Source organism: Aythya fuligula, chromosome 1, assembly GCF_009819795.1.
Source record: "Aythya fuligula isolate bAytFul2 chromosome 1, bAytFul2.pri, whole genome shotgun sequence".
In the NCBI taxonomy this organism is placed as follows: Eukaryota; Metazoa; Chordata; class Aves; order Anseriformes; family Anatidae; genus Aythya; species Aythya fuligula.
This window is the reverse complement of record NC_045559.1, coordinates 186,941,535-186,964,302: the sequence shown is the minus strand read 5'-3', so window position 1 is coordinate 186,964,302 and position 22,768 is coordinate 186,941,535. Positions and strand designations below refer to the sequence as shown.

General features: G+C 37.5%; 1 protein-coding gene across 3 annotated transcripts in view; it reads left to right on the top strand.

Annotated features, from left to right (window-relative positions):
• Positions 1-22,768, top strand: part of TNFRSF19 (TNF receptor superfamily member 19) — a 62,772-nt gene that overhangs the window by 19,436 nt on the left and 20,568 nt on the right. For all 3 annotated transcript variants that reach the window (XM_032207909.1, XM_032207910.1, XM_032207911.1), the window contains 2 exons: positions 4,509-4,687; positions 7,861-7,946. In XM_032207909.1, the coding sequence (XP_032063800.1) occupies positions 4,509-4,687; positions 7,861-7,946 (265 nt within the window). The remainder of the gene's footprint in view (positions 1-4,508; positions 4,688-7,860; positions 7,947-22,768) is intronic.

Sequence of the window (22,768 nt, the reverse complement as noted above, 5' to 3'; positions counted from 1 at the left end):
CACCTCGAGGTGATTCTTTGCATCATACATTGCTTCCTTGTGCCAGAAATGTGATGAAGGTAAAGGACACCTGCTTCACAGCTCAGGAAAGGAATTATGAATTAAGCAGAAAGGTACTGTTTGAAGCTGCGCATGAATGTCACAGTCCTCACAAAGAAAATGTGGCAGTGTGCTGTATCTGATGTTGTCCCAGTGGTGTTACTGAGAGCAGCTGCTGCTGTGCTCAGCAGTGACTGTAACTTGAAAGCAAGAGGGCTGCTTGTGAAGAAGCCTGCCTTATCTCGGCACAGCGGAGGCTAACACGTGTTTCAGGGTCAATCTGCTGGAAGCTGGAGCAGCTGCGTGCAGTAGGCATGTCAAATCTTACTGAGCATGAAACTTTTCTGACACTTTGCCACAGGAGCCAGATCTTGCATTTGCAGCACACTGTTGCAGCCTGTCCTGCTCTGTGACTTCTGTTGACAGACACAGCTGATTACTGGAGTCTGGATGAGGCAGATCGGCAGCCCTAAGGTACTTCTGGAAGCCAAAAGTGTGCACTATTTAACAAGGCCATGAAAAGTGTCTTAACTGGAATGTTTTTTTTTTTTGTGAGAATATCCAAGTATTCGTGTAATCATGATGGCCTAAGTGGAGCTCCTCAGTACTGTGCAGTCTAAGGACTCTTGTAGGTTGAGAATAATCAGTGGAACTAGAAACAAACTGTATAAAGTACTGACAGATTGCAATCTTAATGATGCCTGAAAGAATTTTTAAATGAAATTAGAGGTTATTTTAGTTGAAAGAATGTTTCAAATCTAATTTACTGTTAATTTACTTTCTATGCTGCATTCAACTTTTAAGGAAAAACCATACCACTTAGTTCCATTACCCTTTATAGTCAGTCTGCTGTGATTCTGTTCCTTCTGAGTCAGTGTCTGGGCAGTGTATACTGAAAGAAAATGTTTAAAGCTGCCAATGTAGTATTTTAAGAAATGCTTGGATTGTATGCATTTAATCTTTTTTAGCCTGAAACCAAGTTTTGAGTTGAGTTAGTTTACTACAGATGCCTAGGTGGCCTTGAGCAGTAATCTCACTTTTTACCTTAGTAAAACCTACTTCTGAATGAAGTTGTTCTAGGGATACACATTTTAAAGATAATGAGATATCAAGGTACTGTGACAGTGAAAGCTGTATAATATAATCCATATATTATAATCCATATCTATCTATTATAATCCATATAATAGAAGTGCCTTTGAATTTTGAGTTTTTTTTTTTTTAGTGCAGTTTTCTAGATTAATTTTTCATTTGAAAGAGAAATTTTTCATTAATATTACTGGTAGCAATGATGGTAGCATTGCAAAGGGGAAATAGGAAGAATGGGCTAAGTGTTCTTCAGAGCATGCTTCACAAAAAGATATATAGTTTATATTTTCCTGCTCTTTATTTCTGGCATGAAAACTACTTATGTATTTTTTTGAAATCTGGCTAATGGAGATTATAAGTTTCTCTTCTGCAGTCTTGAGGTGAGGTGCCACAGGAGATCAGCACTTTTTTCAAAACCTGGGTGTGACAGTAGGAGGGATAAGGAGAGAACTGAACAGCTCCCAAATCATCCACCGTATAACTTGACAACTTTGTTAATAGAGCACTAAGAAGACTGATGCACGTCAGTTTTGCACATGTACTGATAAAAGAAGAACAGTCAATTGTTTGTATCTTTGCTGGACTACTAAATTATAAAGCCCCAAAATTCAAAGGGTTTGAATCCATCATCTAAATAATATCTTTCAATTTGGGGAATGCGGTTAATTATGGGTACAGATCCGTTTGAAGTTCTGCTGGGTTTACAAGCTTAAATATTTATTTGCACCTGCCAGACAGTTAACTACCTCAAATATTATGTGAAGATAAAGCTCACATACATAAGGTTACATTTCTTATGGATTACATCTGCAGAATTCCCAGCAAAGACCTGGGTGTTATCTTTGACAAGGCTGGAGATGGTAAATTCCTCGGGCAGAGGACTTCTTTATATTGCATCCCCCATTTTACTGCTTTAATAGTAAACCACTCTGCATTACAAAAGACCACTAAGATGTGGCCACATATCCAACTATAGCAAAGGAGATCTGTTAGAGCTAGAAACAGCTTACTCAAGCTTGAGTAGTTTGGGTGAATGAGTTAAAAAGCATTTAACTTTATTTCCTGGTTTTTGCTTGGTTTTAATCAGAAACTTCAAAGGTAGTCTGGAAAGGAAAACTTATAATTAAGTTAATTCAAGCCTTATATTTGAAAATTTCTAGGACTTGGGAGGGACTGTTTCCAAGTGATTTATCAAAAGATCCAAATACACGAAGTTTGAGCTATATTACATAGCATATAACATTACTATTTGGATGAAAGTTTATAGAGCAGACACTTTAAAAAAAAAAAAAAAAAAAAAAAAAAAAGGTAAGGAATAATGAGATTCAATGAAAAAGTTTATATACTTAGAATTTTTTAAAAAAGGCATAACAGAAGTTAGTCTGGTTCCAGTCTTCAGCGGTAAGCGTGAACCTTCATGTAAGGCCCTGCAATTATGTGGATGAAATTGTGTAAGACATTTTTAGACAACATAAAATAGAACTGCTAGAACCACACCGTTGTTTTGACATCGGTTCGTAACAGACACCAGGAAGATTGGAATAATATGGTAGGAAAATGCTGAGTGGCTGATGTCAATTAAAAATAATTTGAAGTATTTGTGTTGCCATTTGCATACCAGCTTTATTAGGGGCAGTATCTCCCAGGAGGAGCACACAGCACAGTATATAAAAGTTTAATATGATTTTCTTGTTCACTAACTGCAGGGACTTGTTGGTTTGCTTCTTAATATAAATAATAGTCAATAGCAAGAAATTACATTTCAGCTTAAAAAAAAAAAAGCTAGAAGTTAAAATTTATTCTAAGCTTTCCTCCAATATGTGCTATTCAGTTCATGGGTCTAGAGATGAAGGAACAGGAGTATTTTTAATGTATATTTGCAGTTGTTTTCTTAGAATTGCTAATTATCTGTGTACTTGAGTATTTATTCTCCTTCAGAGGATAGTAAATATATATTTTTTAACGTAAAAAAATAGCAAATTCTTAGTATGTCTAGTAAAATGCATCTCAAGAATTTGCTTATTTCTGATACTTTATCATATATCTGAAGCACTAAAAGCATATCAGCTGAATCCATCACAGATTGTTTCATAGATGGTTTCTCAAGGCAAAGCCTTGGAAAATCCAGAAAACATTTGTCAAGTACAAACAAAACCTTTTACAGCAGCAGGTTTGCTTAGGTGGATGATTTTGATGGGGGGAAAAAAAATATTTGCATGCATGGAACTTGGATATGTTGTGAAGGAAACTGGTGGAAACCTTGTTAAGTTGCCCCAGTTGAAGAATTCTTGCAGATTTTCCCTTGGGAAGACACCCTGTACTTCCACTAAGACAGCATGTGGTAGAAAGAGGTCCTTGTGCTGTCTTTCCCACCTACTCCCTTCCCAAGAAGGCCTTCCCAGCAACTTGACAGATTCCTGTTAACATGATGTGGTGTGTCCCTAATGCCTCCAGTTTAAGTACTGCTAAAAATTAATAGGATATTTGAATGAGAAAAGTATGTAACAGCTCCTAGTAACCTGATATCTCTTTCTAAAAAAAAAAAAAAAAGTGTCAAAAATTAAATTAATTGATAGCTCTTGATAATCAGTTTACAGAATCCAATCCCTCAAACTCTTGGGGACTGTTGGATACAGTGGTTCTCTTTGCAGCCTGTCAGTTGTATTAGATGTCCTTTTGCAAATGAATGGAAAGAATTTCTTAAAATAATTAAATCTGGGGATAAATAACCACCCATAACAATATTACTTCTATAGTAAAATAGCATGCATCCCTCTGATTCCTAGAGCTATTACTTTGCCAACAGGTTAAGAGCTGTTAGAACTGAAGCGGCTTGATTTTTCTGAAATTCCTAGTGGCTCAGCAACATCTCATTAACCATCTCTGTTTTATTTGGTAACAGAAATTCTAAGCCTTTGAAGATCAGTGCACTCTATTTGGCAATTAACTTTATTCACCTTAGCTATGAACCTTAATATCAAAGTGCTTCTTTGCTGTATTTGTAACTGAGTAAGTGCCTTTATACTTCACTTGTCCCAGTTTCTGCACTTTCACATGACTGACCTAATTAAAAAACAGACAGCTCAATAATTCTACCATAAGCTAGTAATAATGAAACTGTGGGAGTCCTCGAAGCCCTTTATCATTCAAATACACAGTGGTTTCTTGAATAAAGTGGATGACTAAGTATTACTTATAGAAGTAAGGGAGATTATTAGCAGTGGAAGACACATTTGAACTTGCTGAAAGGATGGCTTTTGTCTCTAGAAAGACCTACTCTCAGTAATGATTACGCTAGGTCTTCATTTTATCCCAGCATTCTCTTCTTGTTCACGCTCTCAGTGACTGAATAGCTTGCTGTTGCTTGTTAATCCCTACAGGAATGCGGCTTTGGATATGGGGAGGATGCACAGTGCATGACATGCAGGCCAAACAGATTCAAGGAAGACTGGGGCTTTCAGAAGTGCAAGCCTTGTCTGGATTGTGCGCTAGTTAACCGGTTTCAGAAGGCCAACTGTTCTGCCACCAGCAATGCACTATGCGGAGACTGTTTACCCGGGTAAGGCCATTTCTGGAGATGAGACTTGAACAAATTCAAAACTAACTTGCACTAACATTGATGTTTTCCAGGTGAATGTTTGGATAGGTCCTTTATGTCTGAAAGAAGGTATCATGTTCTAATCTTGGCTTTGCCAGTAATTTCCTATATCATCTGAGCAACCAATTGCGGAATTACTATCTTAAGTATCCCATCTATCCAAATAGTCAGATAACTACCTACCTATTAGAGAATTATCTATACAATACCTGAGTAAAAACAAATATTGAGTGTTACTTGTGAGTTATTTCATTGTTTCAAAATGCTTAGTTTGTTATAACATACACAGTTACCTTCTTGAAGACTGATCCCATTGCTTACTTGCTTTTTTCTGTCTCCTTGCATCAGTGCATAATAATTCTCATACACATATATTTTTAGGTTAAAAGTCATGACTGGTTCATGTTCCTGAATTTCTGTCACCATTTTGGTAAATTCATAGAGCACGATCCTGGCTGAAAATAATGGATCTGAAGGAAATATTTTGGAACAAATTATAACAGTGTGGAGACTCACTGAAACTACTGTGTTATAAATCAAAAGCTGTGCTTAGTTTGTTTGATCCAGTCATCCCATGTTTCTGTTTCTAATCTTCTCCATTTGTAGTATTAAGTTGTAAGATCTCAAAAATTCTTTACATTGTGTCAAGTTCCACGATTATAAATATCTGCCGTGACTTCGTTAAAAGATATTTCTGATGCCTTTTTTGAACTATGGGTTGGTAGTATAGTTGAAAAGTGTAGGTTGTGAGAATGGATTTGAAATTGTAACAGCCTTTATAATTCCAATGTATTTATTTCAGAAATGCTTAAGAGTTCATGCATTTATCTCCCCCCCCCCCGTGTGTGGGTGTGTATATATCTATCTATCTATATATATAGATAGATAGATAGATAATATCACAGCTATTTATTTTTATAATTATTATAATACCAGCTATCAACTACCTGAATACTGTTGAAGCTCCTACAGTTAATTCTCTCCTCTTGAGCCAAAAGTGAGGTCTTTTCATTTAAAAACAATTAGTAAAACTTCGGTAACTAGCTTTCAAGTCCATTTAAGGCTACAGCCCTAGGAATTAGATATTACTGACAATGGTGTCTGATACCGCTTAAGGCCACGTGATTAATTACGTTCTTATTGCATGTTAATTTATATGTATTTTAGGGCTTAGTTGATAGCTAAACAAAAGAACTTCGTTGTGTAAATATAAATTATTTTTGCAACGCAAGAAAGGAAGGAAAAAGGAAGCCAGAATAAAACATGAATTTGGGATAAATCTAAATGGTGGGACCTTGGGTGTGCTTCTCAGTATTCTGGTCTATATATATGTTGAGCTGACAGCTGTTGACACAACCTGCTTTTACTGGCAGAAAAGTTGGAAACGTGGTTAGGGGAGTTACAGGTCATCTAGTCTGGACCTTATCGGGAGCAAAACTGTGTGGAACATGGCACCACTCATACCTGGCCATCAGCTAAGATGCTGCCGAAGAGAGTGGAATATGCACCTAGCCAAACAAAATAGTTCAGCTAATGTTTCATCTCTCAGTAATTGTATCTGTTTTGCATTGTCTTCCAACGTGCTATTTCCTGTTTTTCAGTTTCAAAATGATGCAGTGACCATGTCAGCTACAAACAATTATTAACACGTTTCATTCAGAGTAAATGATCATAGCCCTTCAGTCTTAAAGTCTGTGAAGCTGTTTCTAGGCATGTTGTTAGAATGAATTTCTAGGGCAACTGGAAAATTGCTTGCTTTAGCTGGTACAGTCTTCATATTTTAGCAGTCGTATGCTGCCATATTACTGGCATATGCTGCCATATACTGGCAGTTGCAGTATTAAAAATCTAACGCAAGTAGAGTTAGTACCTTTCACTTAATGTGCCACTACAGAAAACACGTAATTCACATACTCTACTTGAACAGACCACATCTGATCCTATCTCAGTACTAATGACTAGTTGAGCAAATGCCAGACCTACTTGATTAGGAAGGTATTTTAGATAAGTTCTTTGATGTCATACTCTAATACAAACTTGAGATATAAGACTCTAAAGAATGTCAGAAAATTCTTTTTCATTTGATGCTACTCTTAATGCTTGGTTTATGTGTGCAGCCTTCTTCCTGTCACTGAAGTCAAAAAGCTTCAAACATAACCTCAGCAGTAACGTTCTTGAAGGGTCTTTGGAATAAAATCTGTCCTTGGATATGAGGGATCTGTCCTTAGGGATTTTAACATCATTTTTGCATTAATTTGTTTAGGAATGAGTAGCTGGTGCGTTTCATTGCTTTAGAGTTTTATTCTACTGTTTACCTGTGGCCTTCCATTGCTGCTATTTTTATGAATCATCTGACTGATACTTCTGCTTCCAAAAGCAATTTTTTCATACCTTGAAGGACTTCAGTGTGAACTTCATAAATTCTAGATAGCAAGTGAGAACATGAAAACAACATGGAGTATTGGATAATGTAGATTGAGACTCATGTGGTGACTTCCTTAATTTGCATGCATGCTGTGATTTTGCATACACAGTGTGATTTTGGTTGGTGGTAAAGGTCTTCATGGTGGAGAAGGAGAAGCCAGAGAAGGATAGTTGGTTTGTTAAAATATAATTCCAAAAAGGCATTTTACTGTTTTGTCATCCGCTGAATAGATCAAAATCATTTTTTTCTGAAGATTTTGTTACACAGCATGGTAAAACTTTATTATTTTTTTTTTTGGATAACCTCCTGTATGAGTACATTAATTAACCAGTTTGAGTGATTTTTTTTTTTTTTTTTTCCCTTCTCTGAAGTGGAGGATATTAGGGATCTTGACTAGAAAGCACTGGCTGATTCATTGTATTCTGTTGGTGGTGATAACTACCTTGACATATCTTGTTTGGTTAGGGAGAGTTTTGAATGTAAGATTAGAGTCGTTATGAATGTGGACAAACAGATTTAGAATTTTATTTCTGTACTTAGTAATTAATGTCTACTTTACATAGTACTTGTATTTTCTGTTATTGCATCAGGACACAGCCTGTCAGAAGTTTGCGATTATAGAGTACTTTGACATAATGTTCAAGCACATGGTTACTTTTTGGAGGAAAAATACAGTTTTGTCTTTATGAATTATTCCTTTGTCTTCTAGCTTTTATAGGAAGACCAAGCTTGGAGGCTTTCAAGATATGGAGTGTGTTCCTTGTGGCGATCCCCCTCCTCCCTATGAACCTCACTGTAAGTGTTTCTCACCTCTTGTTGAAGATGAATTAACTTTTTTTTTTTTTTTTTTTTTTGCTTTAGAATGTTTTCTCCTTTAGTGTGAGAGCTTGGCAAAAATTAGTCGTGTTAATGAATGATTCTTTTAACAGCTTGTTTTCTTGTTAGTAAATCATTTTGTGAATACATCTAAGCAAGTGTAGCATGGTTATTAGAAGGCTCCCTTATATGACAGGTTTGTCATCAGGTGACAGGTCATACCACTTGATTGAGTCCAGTCCTGATGCCATCATGTTAATTTTAATTTCTGTTTTGTGCTAGTGCAAAAAGAAAGGCAAATGTATTTGCCTTCCTCAGAGCAGCCTCAGAAGTTATTCCTAGAGTGGTCGGTAAATGAACTAAAACCTGTTTATGAAAGCTTTACTTAACATTCCCCACCAAATGGGGGAAATACCTCTGTTTCAAGACTAAACAGAAAGCATGCTTCTACAAGGAAGTAAAAAATAAGTGTGTGAAAGTAAGTTTTTCCCACTTAACACCGAAGGTGTTGTTTATTTTGGTAATGAATATATTTTGATAGTTAAAATATTTAAGATTACATTAACTGAGGTTAAATAAAGACAAGCCATTAGGTGTATGGGCTAAGCTCTGAATTATCAGCAGGCGAAGTTCTAATTTTCTACCTTTCTTATCCTTCTTTCTTTCCACTGTGAAACAGAAATACGAGTTAGCTGCACTAATATTTGTCATTACACATTAAAAGGAAAAACTTAAATGTCCTGTTTCAGTGAATTAATTGTCCTGTGAGGTGTGTGGCAAATTTTTATTTGCTTAAGAACATTACCAAAAGAACACAAAGGCTCGCAGCCCCCTGCCTGCACTAAAGGTTTGTGTTAAATCTGAGGCATGGATGAAGTCCTTTCAGCACTAGGAGCAGTTGATTATTACCCAGCTAGCTATAAATCTGAGTACTTGCTTTTATCTTCTTTCTTTCTGCAGACGTTTTAAAACAGATCTGGTTTAAATATTTACTCATGAAAAAATGAGTTTGTGAGTTGCTAAAGGCAAAGTTGAAAGGGTTCTATAATGAGCAAGTAAAGAGTATTAGAGGCCAGGAGAATTGCTATCACCTTTGTGTAAACTTTAAAGGGGAGGCAATGACTTATGTGTATTTTGGGATGTCAGAAATTTAAATACACAATGATAGTTATACTTTAATTTGCTTAGTTCAGGTAAATAAACTGTAAATACCAATCCCATACATGGGGTAGCTTCTAAACATTAGATTAGAAATGAAAGCATGTTTTTAAATTACTATTTATATTTCCTTTCTAAACCGAAGATGTTTTGCTCAGCAGTAGACATTAAGTCTCAGCTGAATGACAGAAAAGGAGTAATTTTAAACTGGGAAGTAGAGTGAAAATCCAGTCAATCACAGGTGTAACTTCTGAAATCTAGGCAGTATAGTTTGTCCAAAACTGGTGTCTGCGCAGCAGAGAAACACTGATGTAGATGTGGTTTGATGCTTTCTTTTCTCAACAGCGATTCAGGCTTGCGGAGTTCTCCCTCCTGCCTGTTCAGGCCAGTGTTGTGCTGTCCCAGTGATTACTCTGAAACTGTTCATGAAATTGCTCAGTAAACTAGACTGAATATTTAATAATATTAAAAAAAAAAAAAAAAAAAAAAAAAAAACCTACCTTCTTAAAGTTATTTTTAAATCTAATGAGTTTGTTAAACCTAAAACACATGTGCTGGCAAACTGAAGGAGAGATGTATGAAAGGCTGCAGAAGACTTTCCAAAGATATTACTTTCTTTGAGCAAGCATTATGTTTTCAGCTAATCTGTAGTAGTGAATAGGCAAAAAATCATAATGAGCCATACCCTCTGCGTATCCCCCTCCTCCCCCCTTTTAGTCATAAGAGGATGGCAGATGATTGCATTGTTTTAATTTTAATCAGCTTAGCTTGGCTCTGTCAACTATTCCTACAAGTGTTTCCTGTTGTTCTGTTCAGTTCAAAACAAACCACTAGATCAGCTTGCCCAGGGCCTTGTCCAGCATGGCCTTGAACAGCTCCAGGGATGAGGCATCCACAGCTTCTCTGGGCAACCTGTTCCTCACCACCCTCTGAGTGAAGCATTTCCTCCTAACATCTAGTCATTTTAGTTTAAAAACCATTCCCCTTTGTCCTATCAGTATCTGTCTGAGAAAAACCTTTCTCCATCTTTTTATAAGCCCCCTTCAAGTACTGAAAGGACACGATGAGGTCTCCTGGGATCCTTCTCTTCTCCGGGCTGAACATCCCCAGCTCTCTCAGCCTTTCTTCCTATGAGAGGTGTTCCAGCCCTCTGACCTCATGGTCCTCCTCTAGACCCACTGCAACAGCCCCACGTCCTTCCTGTGCTGGGGGCCCCAGCCCTGGATGCAGCACTCCAGGTGGGGCCTGACCAGGGCAGAGCAGAGGGGCTCAATCCCCTACCTCCACCTGCTGCCCACCCCTCTGTTGGTGCAGCCCAGGACGCAGTTGGCCTCTGGGCTGCAGGCACGCACTGCTGGCTCGTGTTGGGCCTTTTGTCCACCAGATCCCCCAGGTCCTTCTCCACAGGGCTGCTCTCACCCAGTCTGTGCTCATGTCTGGAATTGCCCCCACCTAGATGCAACACCTTGCACTTGAACTTGTTGAATCTCATTAGGTTCACACAGGCCCACTTGTCAAGCCAGGTCCCTCTGGATGGCATCCCTTCCTTTTGGTGTTATCAACTGCACCACTCAGCTTGGTGTCATCTGCAAACTTGTTGAGGGTGCACTCGAACCCACTGTCTGTCACTAATAAAGATACTAAACAGCACTGGTCCCGAGACAGACCCCTGAAGGATACCACTCATTACTAGACTCCACCTGGACATAGAGCCATTCGCCACAACTGTCTGGTGTGACCTTCAAGCCAATTCCTTATCCACTGAATGGTCCACCCATCAAGTCCATCTCTCTCCAATCTGGAGATCAGGATGTCACATGGGACAGCGTCAAAGGCCTTGCAGAAGTCCAGGTAGGTGACGCTGGTTGGTCTTCCCTTGTTGATGGATGCAGTCACTCCATCACAGAAGGCCTCTAGATTGGCCAGGTACCATTTGCCCTTGGTGAAGCCATGCTGCCTGTGTCAGATTACCTCCTTGTCCTGCGTGTTCCCTTGACATTGCTTCCGGAAGGATCTGTTCCGTGACCCTTTGAGGCACAGAGGTGGGGCTCACCAATCTGTAGTTCCCTTGGGTTCTCATTTCTACCCTTTTAAAAACTGGGAGTGCTGTTTCCCTTTTTCCAGTCACCTGGGACTTCACCTGACTGCCAGGGCTTTTCAGCTATGATGGGGAGAGGCTTGGCAACTCCATCAGTCAGTTCCCTCAGGACCCTGGTATGCATGGCATTGGGCCCCACAGACTTGTACCTGTTCAGTTCCTTCAGGTGGTCTCAAACCTGCTCTTTGCTTACAGTGGGAGGGACTTTGCTCCCCCAGCCACCACCTAGAGGTTCAGGAACTTGAGAGACATGGGAAGCCTGACTGTCAGTCAAGACTGAGGCAACGAACCTGTCCAGTACCTCAGCCTTCTCCACATCTGTCATTACCAGTTCTACCTTCTCGTCTGTCAGAGCAGGTGAACTCTCCTTGGCCTTTCTTTTCTGAGCAACGTCTTTGTAGAATATGTTCTCATGTTGTTTGCATCCCATGCCAAGTTCGGTTCAATCTGTCCCTGGGCTTTCCTGACCCCATCCTTGCACACCCGGACAGCATCCCTGTGCTCTTCCCAGGCCACACGTCCCTGCTTCCACTTCCTGTGCGTTTCCTTCTTGTGCCTCTAATATAAAAAGTATGTCCAACCTAAGTCAGTTCTTACTCAGTTTTTCAGGATTTCTTCTGCTGTTCTTCATGGCATAAAACAAGGAGCACTGGTGAGCTTGGGTTAGCAGGAGCGGGGGCGGGATACCATTCCACGTGGAGCTTGGGAAGCTCGCCTCTACATGTTCCAGGAAATAAATGCATTCTTTGCTTCAATGAAGCAGAAATGTTTTGTTGAATAAATCACAGCAGTGGAAATATCTGCAGTTTGATGGTAACATCATGTGCGTTTGAAATAATCCTGCACTCAGATAAAAATATGCTACTATTTTTGTCATGAGCCACGTCTTGTGATATTGATTTCAGTGATAGTAGATTCAAATATAAAGAATATCTCCAATAGCAATTTCAAACTTGAAAAAAAAAAGTTTTATTAAGATGAAGAATAAAAGTAAGGATCATACCTCATTGAGACAATGCATATAGCAGATCATAGTGAAAACATTACGTTCTTATATTAAGCATTTGTATTTCATCTACGTTAAATTTTCTTTTTTTAAGGACCTGTACAACATTTTGAGCACTTCCACTAAGGTTGAAAAGCTCCCTTCACAGTTTTCTCCTACGGATTTTTTCTTTTTTCTTTTTTTTTCTTTTTTTTTCTGAGATTACAGAATAATCTCTTCTGAGAATTAATCATAGGTGTCCAAACTGCAGCTGAATCCCACTCTTTCATTGTTTCAGTAATGAAAGATACTATTTAAGGGCTAAAATTGGATAGCATTTCCTTCGTCCTGGTGTTAAACATAGATAATATAATAAAAGTAAGATTTGGTATAAATCTTACTTGAATTTACAAGATTAGGATCTGTGATTCTGTAAACTTTCACATGGATGTAATGGATCTTTGGGATGTACTAGGACTACTTCAGAGCAAAGTAGCTCAGCACAGAAGACAGACAGCTAGAAGTTACATTCTGCAGAATATTGTAGGGTGGCAAAATGCATGATAAATTAATGGGGGTAGCATGCAATTAATGGAAGCTTGCTGGCTACATGTATGTATTCTATAAAATGCTTTTGCTAGTGGTTAAAAAAAAAAAATCCAGGGAAGTAGAGACAGTGGGAATTCTTCTTATGTCAAAGAAATAAATGTAGCATTTTATCTTGAGTAATTTTTGGATGACATTCAGTTCCACACTAGCTCTTCTATTTACGTAGTGGAATTTTCATTTTGTCATATTGTTCTTTTCTATGTTTACAGAATATTGTGATTTGAAAGGTGTGGGACTCCAGATAACGTTTTGCCAACTATTAAGTTTTTTCTTTAACTCTTATTTGGTTGCTTTATATAGTGAACTTTATTTTACTAATGCAAAGCAGCTTTTGGAGGTGGGCATTATCATGTGCATGGTAGGAAATCAGCATCTGAAAGTATGTAACAAGTAAAACCAATCTTAATTATTTGGTTCTATTTCAACATGTATGTCCTTTGTATTTCAGTGGTTTTGAGGTGACATATAGCGTCTCCTCATAATCCTCTTGTCCATGTTGGACACTGTGATAGATAGAAAGCAGCTGGGATGTTGTATAAGCCTTTCACAAAAGTCATAAGGACTGACAGCTAATTTAAGTAAAGCTAATAGCATCACTAGCTTAAAAATATCAGTACTCTTTTATTACAGACATTAGCTTTCCATTATCTCATAATTGAATTGTATACTTTTGTAAAAATGTAACAAGTCCGTCTGATATTTTCCATATGTGACCTGATGGTAGGGTGACTTATCTTCAGGAAGTCTGAAACAAATTTGACTAGGTGTTTCAGAAAGATGAGAATTGCTCTTCATGTCTTATAAAGTTTTATTACAGTGTTATTTCTTTCACTCATCATTGATCAAAGGGAGTTAACCTAGAGAGCCTAAATGCTTTCATTTTCTTGGCATTAATTTTTGCAACGGTTCTGACCCACTGGGGAAAGATTCACATCATACAACTTAGTCAAACAGCTCCTTTTCCTATCTTCAGTTTGCTTTGCACACTGGGCGTTCCTCCCAAAACAACAAGCTATAAACCAAGAGGAGGCAGATTTTGCCTTCTAGTAACAGAGGCGTTACCACCAAAATCAGTTACAGTAGTTCTGAAACAGTTAATGGAGGGGAAAATGTAGGTTCATATCATGATTTTATCACTTTCCAAAACTTTCTCCTTGCCTAGATCAGATAATAGCTTTTTTTTTTTTTTTTTTTTTTGCATATACATTCCCAGCCTATTTTCAGTAACTTATGTTGTTTGTACCTTTCATTTCTATGCCTCTATCTATAGAAGTACTTCACTGTGTAGATATTTATCACTAAGCAGGTACTACAGGTAATAGGCAGACACCTGGACAGAAATAGAAGTTTCCCTCACTTATATCCACCATCTACTCCTTGAGGGGGGAGGAGGAATTAAAAAAGGTGAGGATAATTTTCATGGGAAAAAAAGAATTTCCCATAGAACAAAATTTTATGTGAAAACACTGAAATGACATTGCATTTTTTAAATACTTAAGAAAGCATCCCATGTTGCTTTGCAAAGTGATACCAGCCTGGATTTGTGGATTCCTGTGATAAGCTGGAGGATTTAGGAAACCCTGTCAAGGAATTACAACTCCCAAATACAGCAGAATTTCTGTGTAGCTAGGCAGAGAGTTTACCAAGGAATCAGAACTTGAAAGCCCACATTTCCAGACAGTCTAAGCTGTTTGACTTTTGTCCGCTTTCTTGCGCACTACCCTTGAACATTTTGTTCCATGCAGTTCTGTCTTTACAAAGGAAAACCTGTTTTATCAGAAGGACTTCCAATCAGCTGCAATACAGCTCAGTGCTGTAAAGCTGTAGGTGTGAAAGCTGTTCTGATGACTTATTTCCCATACTAGTTAGTAACTTCAGTAGAACAGATGTATTTAATACATCATTCCTGCTGTTATGAGAGCTCTATATGGTAGGACAGTGACCTGAAGAATTTCAGCAGTTCTAATAAGTGTTTGAAATTTTCTGATTTTCATTGAAGCTCTTGCTATCTGGCTTGATAGTAGTCAGTCACGTATTTAATTTATTTTATTTTAGTGCTTGCTACCTCAAGTGTGACTTAATTTCACATGTGAAAAGAAATTTTTATTTAGGATGGAATTTAGGATGCTCTTAATAGGGGCCTAATTGAAAGAGACAGATCTCAATCCGTATCATAGTCCATCAAAGACACAATGGAATCAGAGTTTAAGGAGGTACCCATGTTGTTCTCTGTACTCCTCAGTAGTCATCCAAAAATTTTTGCTGCATTGAGCAGTTTTGTGCCCTCATGGCACTGAAGCTATCAGGATCTACAAACAGAAAAGTCTCTCACCCATCTCAGGACCATCTGATCTACTGTGTATTCTGATGCCAAACTTGGCAAATCAGGTTGTAATATTTTTCTATGCTGGGAATCCTTTTCTCTGTAACTTTGCGTTCAGAATATAACTTTCAAGCCTCAAAAAGTCCAGGATTCTTTCCTTATTGCATTGACTGAATGTGTAATCACTGCTTATATCATAAGTAGGTTCCCAGCATTGTGTATGCAGCATAGACAGTGCAATGCTTAGCATTGCAGGATCTGTCTTTTCTGTGATCCTAGTTACAAGCTTTTATCAAATGAATGGTCCAAATATAGCTCAGTTGTTCTAAGAACTTATGACTTATCTTTGCTGCTTGGATATGCTAATGAAAGTTTACCAATAACACTGTTCTTTTCTTGAATGGAAATTAGTTCAAATAAAGTTAAGAGATTCAATTGGATTCTTAAAGTAAAGCTGCAAGTTAGTGAATGATTAATTTCCATTTAAATGATTTTTCTGACTAATCAGCCCAGCTTTCTTCCCTGCTTCCTGCTTGTGTGAAGCACAGGTGACTGGGTCAGACTTTCTATTTCAATTATTCTGCTCTTTAATCTCAAATAATGGGCAGTCCCCTGTTCTGCTTCTCACTACCTTTGTCCTACTGGATGCAGTAAGACTGATCATAGTAAGTAGGTCTGTTGGTAATATTCATCAGAAGTTTGGGGCAAAAAAAAAAAAAGATGAGTAAAGCTGCGTAAAGGGTATGCAAATTTTAGCAAAAATGAATGCATATCAAAAAAAAAAAAAAAAAAGGGAAAAAAACACGTAAGGAGTTTACCCCATCTATTTTTTTCTGAAGAAGAAAAAATGTGGTCAACAGGAAGGAAAGTATGATGCAATTCATGGTTTTCCAGAAACTTGTTTATGAATGATAGGATGGAAGTTTAAGGGGAGCATTAGGAATACATTCTAAAGTAAGAGTTATTGAACTGGAGAAGTTCAATGCATTAGGAGTAATCCTGCACATTAGGGAACAAATCATTATAAAAAAAATCACGAAAAGACAATTCTCTCATATTAGCTGGTATGGTTTTATATCATTTTCACTCAGAAAATGATCTTTTTCTCTTTCTTTTATTGTAATTGCATCTGTAGTTCTCTAAAAATATTTTCTGAGGATTTTTAAAAACACAAAATGCCTTTGAGATAAAAACAAATGTTCCTGTGGCATATGCAAGATCAAGGTATGGTTTGCTAACATAGACTTCGCAATAACAAGGCAAAGCTAAGTAAAATTTAGATTTAACACATACAGCTTGGTAATATTTATTTCTGGAGGTGCTACAAAAGGATGTGCTTTGACTCCCCCTTTTATTTGTTTCATTTTTGAAGGAAATTGTTAATTTTTTCCATTTGTTACATATAATAGCTTTGTGTTTTTTCTTTAAGGAAAACGTTATTTGTTAAATTGTTTTCACACACTATCCATCTAACATCCTTAATTGTGGTGTTGTGAAAATTTTTATTTTGGTCAAAATGTAGATGGAAACTTTCACAGTGAACAGAGGGTTTTGAATGTGAAATCTGTCTGATCATAAAGAGATCTACTTAATGGAAGAAGGAAGCCCAAACTGAAGCACAGACGGTGAATACCATCCATCTTTAAATAAATAAGCAATATAATAAGCTCACTTTGTCCTGGCAAAAGTAAAAGTTATGCTTTTTATGTCTGGTAATAACACTCCTTCATTTTACCTGGGGGCAGTCATGCATATACACTTTACGCAAAATGCTGTTGATGCTAGTAAGTGATTAAAAAAAGAGGTAGAACACTCTTTATCTTAATATGCCAATTAAGATATTTGTATTTTTCCAGGATTCAGAGTTTACTGTCTATCTGATGGCACAGACCTGTGAAGATCACTACTATAGGTAGCTGAAGAATGCCTTAGGTCTTCCAACAAAACAACAACAAAAAACACTTACTAGGTCTTTCATGTCTTTTTACTTTGTGTAAGATTGTGATGTGCCACAGATGGGCTGCTGGAAGTTTTCCTCTTCCAGAATTGGTGGGCTTATGTCCCACCCATATGTGCTGATTGACCCTTACAGATGTCCCTGAGACTGTAAGAGGCTATAGGTAGGAAAGGAATTGGTTTCTTGCTGACAGCCAAACTTTATCTGTCATTCTACATCTGTATCAGTTAAGTTCTGAATCCACTTGGATTTGGCTGAATTGGGTTTGTTGGCTGAACACCTGTCAGAGTGTTTGCTGGTTATCATCAAGTATATGGATCATTTCTTTAATGCACACATCATACTGTGAAAGAATTTTCCTTCCTGGCAGTTTAGCGTTCTTCTTGGGGGGAAGCATTTTCCTCCTTCTTTTAGAGTATTTTACAAGGAATGTTATTAGTTCACACGTGTGTTTTGTCATCTTAGTTTGTGATTGTCATTGATAATAAGCTAAAAATTAAGATTGTCAGAGTTTCAAAGCCTTATCTTCCCTTACATCTGCCATTCATTTCAACCAGTGAGCTATCTTCATCCCAAATGAATATGTTGTACTGAAATGGATTCTTTCTGCTGATTAATCCAATACAGCTCAGAATTATAATCTGGATAAATTCCTTCCTCAAGAACTGGGTACAGTTCTATGCACTTAAGGTCATGTTTCTGAGAACAGATAATTTGTCTTTAATTGATTTTAGTACTTAAATGTTTGAAATGTACTGAAGGTGTTGTCAGTGGCCCATAAGAGCAACGGTTGTTTTTTCTGTCTGCTAAAAATAATTTCAGAGTAGGAGTAGTAGGTTAAAGTATTACTGCACACCTCATATTTTAAAGATCTAACTTAAGGAACATAAAATTAGAATTATATCTTCTTCAGTTTGGTTTCCTAAGTGAACACCGTATATACAGCAATTTTGTCATGTATTATTCCTTTTAAAAACTCTTGGCCCTGATGACTAATATCTGTCCATCCTGACAGAGACCTCAAATGAGGAATTTTCTGTTTTTACAAGAACAGGTGATCTAATAGCGCACAGGGAGCTACATTAGTGCCTATACTGAGAAGGTTGTAGCATAAGTTCTTACCACATTCTTCAACAGCAGAAAATCAGGAAATCAATGGGAAATCAATGTTTAAAGGGAAAGGGAAATGTTTAATGGGAAAGGGAATCAATGTTTAAAAAAAAAATGGCAGTTTCTGGACCTCTTGAAAATACTTATTTGTTATGGTCGTGGAGGGAAAAGGGAAAATTTGAAGACTACAAGTTTGAAACCTTAATTTTTATATTAGAGTAGATTTTTTATTATCTACTCTGATCTAGGTTACTGTTAGTAGAAAGCAGTTAGCAATTTAATCATTAAATGATTTTTGGAGTGAATAAAGGTAATATAAATGATTTACATTGTACAAATGGAAATCATACAATAAACTAAGAGTGGAATACTGTTTTGCAACACTATTTGTTCATAATCTGTGAAAATGTAATATATACAATATGAGCATAATCCAGTAAAGTTTTAAGCAGATTGTTTAAAGTTGAGTTTATATTGGACCAAGCTGAATTGCACTGAAAGGCATTGGCTTTGTAGTTTCAGCATGAGAATTTCACTAATTATGCGTAATCCCGTTTTATCTGCTAAAGTACGTATTAATATACTTAAGAGCACAGAATTCCAATGTAAATCTCTTTGAGCATACATACCTCATTGCTTTCTGTAGGATGATGAAAAATACATAGCTTGAGATTAAAATGGAAATGTCAGCGTATGATTTTAAAATAAATTGAATCACATTCTGTTTAGTTAATTAATTCACATCACAAGCTCATTCATCTGTTAATAGAAGTTTACATAAGTGGTGCTCATCTGGCATTCAGAAGGTTATATTGAATCAATACATGGTAACGTATAGGGCAGAATCCCAGAATTTTTATCTTTGTTCTAACTCACAGCTGGCAACCCTGCCTGCTAATCCCAGTGGAAGCTTCAGTTTGAAATACAAAACTGCTTTTGAACTTGTGTATCCCTCCCCACAGATGTCTGGGGCCTTGATGATGCGTTTCTTTCATGATTCCTTTTAAATCGGGGACTGAAGTGTTGCATGAAGAGTTAAGTTAGGGTTTCATTGCCTGATAATGCAATGAACCCTTGAAATATGCATTTTATATTTTATATAACAGAAGCAAATTGAGAGTGACCAAAATACTTGGTTTTGCATGTTTTTGTGTAGTAAAAAAAAAAAAAAAAAAAAAACTTGTAGAGAGCTGTTTTTTTTACTAGGTTAAAAAATTCCTTAGGCTGTAGATGATGAGCTTTGTAGTTGCAATATTCACTTCTGGTTTGTTCACATAAAATAAGAACAAGCAGTTTGCAAGCATATTTAGTTTTGTTCCTAGACACTGTTAAGTACAGTTACAAAACAAAATTCTCATCTTAACTGCAGAGTATGAGAATTTCAATATGTTTTTTCAAACCAGTTTACCATACTTTTGTTTCTAGTAGTAACTTGTGCAACCTTTCATCTTATGAGTCAATCCTATAATTAGAATCCTTCTTTGCCAGAGGCATACGGAATGTTTGTTTTAGGTACAGAATGTCTGCAAGAAATTTAACTTAATCATTACTTTTTAATGTAAGAGCTGGTTAGCTCAATTACACTAGATTAAAGTGAACTTGAAATTCCTGAGTTACAGAGAAGGGGCTAATCGTTGACCTGTACTGAATAAGTACAATTTCATTTTTTCTTGTGTACTTACTAATGTAGTTAGGTGCCCTTTAGTTCAATCTTGCAGTGGCTAAAAGTAATTCTCTTTTCATTGTATACAGGGGGTTTGCAAGGTTCTTATTTAACGTGGAAACTTAGGTTGATCAAAATTATTGCAGTGTTACATGCATTGTGGTAGAGCTGAATTTTTTTTTTTTTCAGTTAATTTTTACTTCGTTGTGTTTGAAGATAATCTGAAAAAATAAGTAGCAGTTACAGCTTTCTGGTAACTTTTCATTGGACTTTTTGTCATTTTTCTAATTACAGAAACATCTTTACTTTAAATGTATTAATTGAATATCATGCTTTTAAGCTATATTCAGACTGAAAATATTAGTTTTATTTTATGTAATGACCCTAGCTAATTCTGGAAATGGTTGCATTAACACCACTTCAACAGCACCGAGCTTTGGCGCCTTCCATATAAACACTGCGGGTTGCTGTGGCTTTTGGGTACACAGCTTTGAAATTGTGACTGATGTGAACATAAAATACTGTTAAACAAATGCATGTTTGTTGTTTCTTTTATCCTGGTTTGTGCTGGTAGATACTATTGGCTATGTTGCTTGGCTCCAAAATGTGTAGGCTGTTTCTCCTACAGTTTGTTTTGTTTTGTTTTTTAAGTGGAAAATAAGGAACTCATCTAGGCTGAAATTTTCGATATTGCCAACCATCCATTAAGAAAATCATTGAAAAGCGTAACAGCACTGAAGTATCACTCCAGAGGAAATGAATGGCCCGGAGGACTGGAATGTATTGGAAATAGTGTAAGATGCAATAGCCTTAAAACAAGAGTCATGCACTAAGAGCATTACCAGTGATGATTCATTATAAACTAACACCTCATGAACTGAAAATGAACTAATAGAAGGAGGCTCTAGTGTGTGCCTACCGATCACTTGCTGATTCCAGTTGTTCTCTGCTTTGCTCCCCTTTAACTTTTCCGGTGATAGGCCTCACACGTTCTTACTGTTTCTGGTTTACTTATGCTAAAGCGGTGCCCTGCCAACCAACTCTTTTACAAAGATCGTAGAGCAGTCCTATGTGTTATTTTGGGCAGTGATGTGTGCCTTTTTCTGAGGTGTAGGCTGTGACTATTTCTTAAAAAGAGACCGTCTCTTTCTTAAGCAAAAGGTTGCATCCACCAGTTTTAATAATGTTTCATTTAAGTCCAGTATTAAAAATGAACATGCATGCTACTGAATGTACATATATTTATAGCTACCATATCTGTATGTAGAAATTTAGGGTGGATTCATGCACCCTAATTTAGGTATATAAAAGCTCATGCTTAACACTGAATTTGTCAGCCCCATCTCCCACTGATAATCAGTGGAGAGACTTAAGTACCTCAAGAGTTCAGGCGAGCCAGTTAAGGTAAGGTGCCATAACTGACACTAAGTAGTCCTTCAAGCCTGTGGTTCCGTGAAGTCATTTCAGGCAAACCACTTCTCTGGAGATTTCTAGCTGTGTTTTATAAAGAGAGACTAAGGTGAGTAGCTCTGACTTTATCTATAGATGTTTAGACTTCTGAAGTTAGAGGGTTTTTTTGTTTTGTTTTGTTTTCAGTGAGTTGCCAATATCAAGCTAGAGGAAAACTGCAAATTCCACATTGAGTGATTGTATCCATCTGATCTTCTGCTGACCTTTTTAAGGAGGAAAATGAGGTTTTTTTAGATTACAATTTTTTCATTCTTGATGCATAAGATTACTAAAAAACATAATAAAAATACTTTTCTGACTCTTTGAAATATTTCTTACAAACCAAAGCCCCCATTCTAAGAAAAGTAACCTTGACAAAGTTGGTATATGCTAGAATTAAAGGCCTCCAACCCTAATTTGGTTCCTTCGCATATAGTCACTGCTACCGGTTTTATTTACGTTATTGTATATGTTATTTCCCACTGTGTCTTTATTCATTTAAAGCACAGGCTAGGCCAAACCCTTAATTCTATGTGTGGCCTTATTTACCATACGTTATTTTATATTCCATGCAGAATTTGAGTTACTAATTACTGCTGGGCCCTTGCGTGTTTTTTTTCCACAGTAAAGCGGTCATTAGAAACTTTCCGGTTGTTATTGAATTTATCTTCACAATAGAACAGTGATGTAAAACGATACAGTGTCTGTTATACAGTTAGTGAAGTGAAGGAGGGAGATTAAAGCCAAAATAGTGAAATGTGTCCAAAACCCTGCAGCCTTATTTGACAAACCCAGAGCAGGATGCCTCCTTCCTGAATGTGGTTATCTCTAATGGCTACCTCTGTAAGCTGGGGGCCTTAGGCTCACGCTATATTCAGTGGTGAGAAAAGATCAAGGGAAGTGTGTGTGTGGTGGTTTTACTCAGCTGGGCAGCTGAACTCCTCCACAGCTGCTCTCTCACTCCCTCTCCACAGAGGAAAGGGGAGAAAACATGATGGAAAAGGGCTTATGGGTTGAGATAAGGACAGGGAGATCGCTCAACAATTATCATCATGGGCAGAACAGGCTCAGCATAGGGAGATTAATATGATTTATTGCCTATCACTGGCAGATTAAAACAGGGAGAAACTAAAAGCAAACTAAAAACACCTTCCCTCCATCCACCCTCTGCTAACTCTGCTAAGTGGTGCAGGGGAACGAGGAGTAGAGACTGCAGTCAGTCCCTGAAGCTTCATCTCTGCTGCTCCTTCACGGTCACTCTCTGCCCCTGCTCCACCTGGGGTCCCTCCCACAAAATGCTGTCCTTCCCAAACTGGTCGTGATCTCTTCAAGAGCTGCTCCCACACGGCTCTGTCCCACGGGGTCCATCCCCCAGGAGCAAACTGCTCCAGCACGGGTCCCCCACAGGTGGGCGGCAGCTCCCCCCAGACCCCCTGCTCCTGCGTGGGC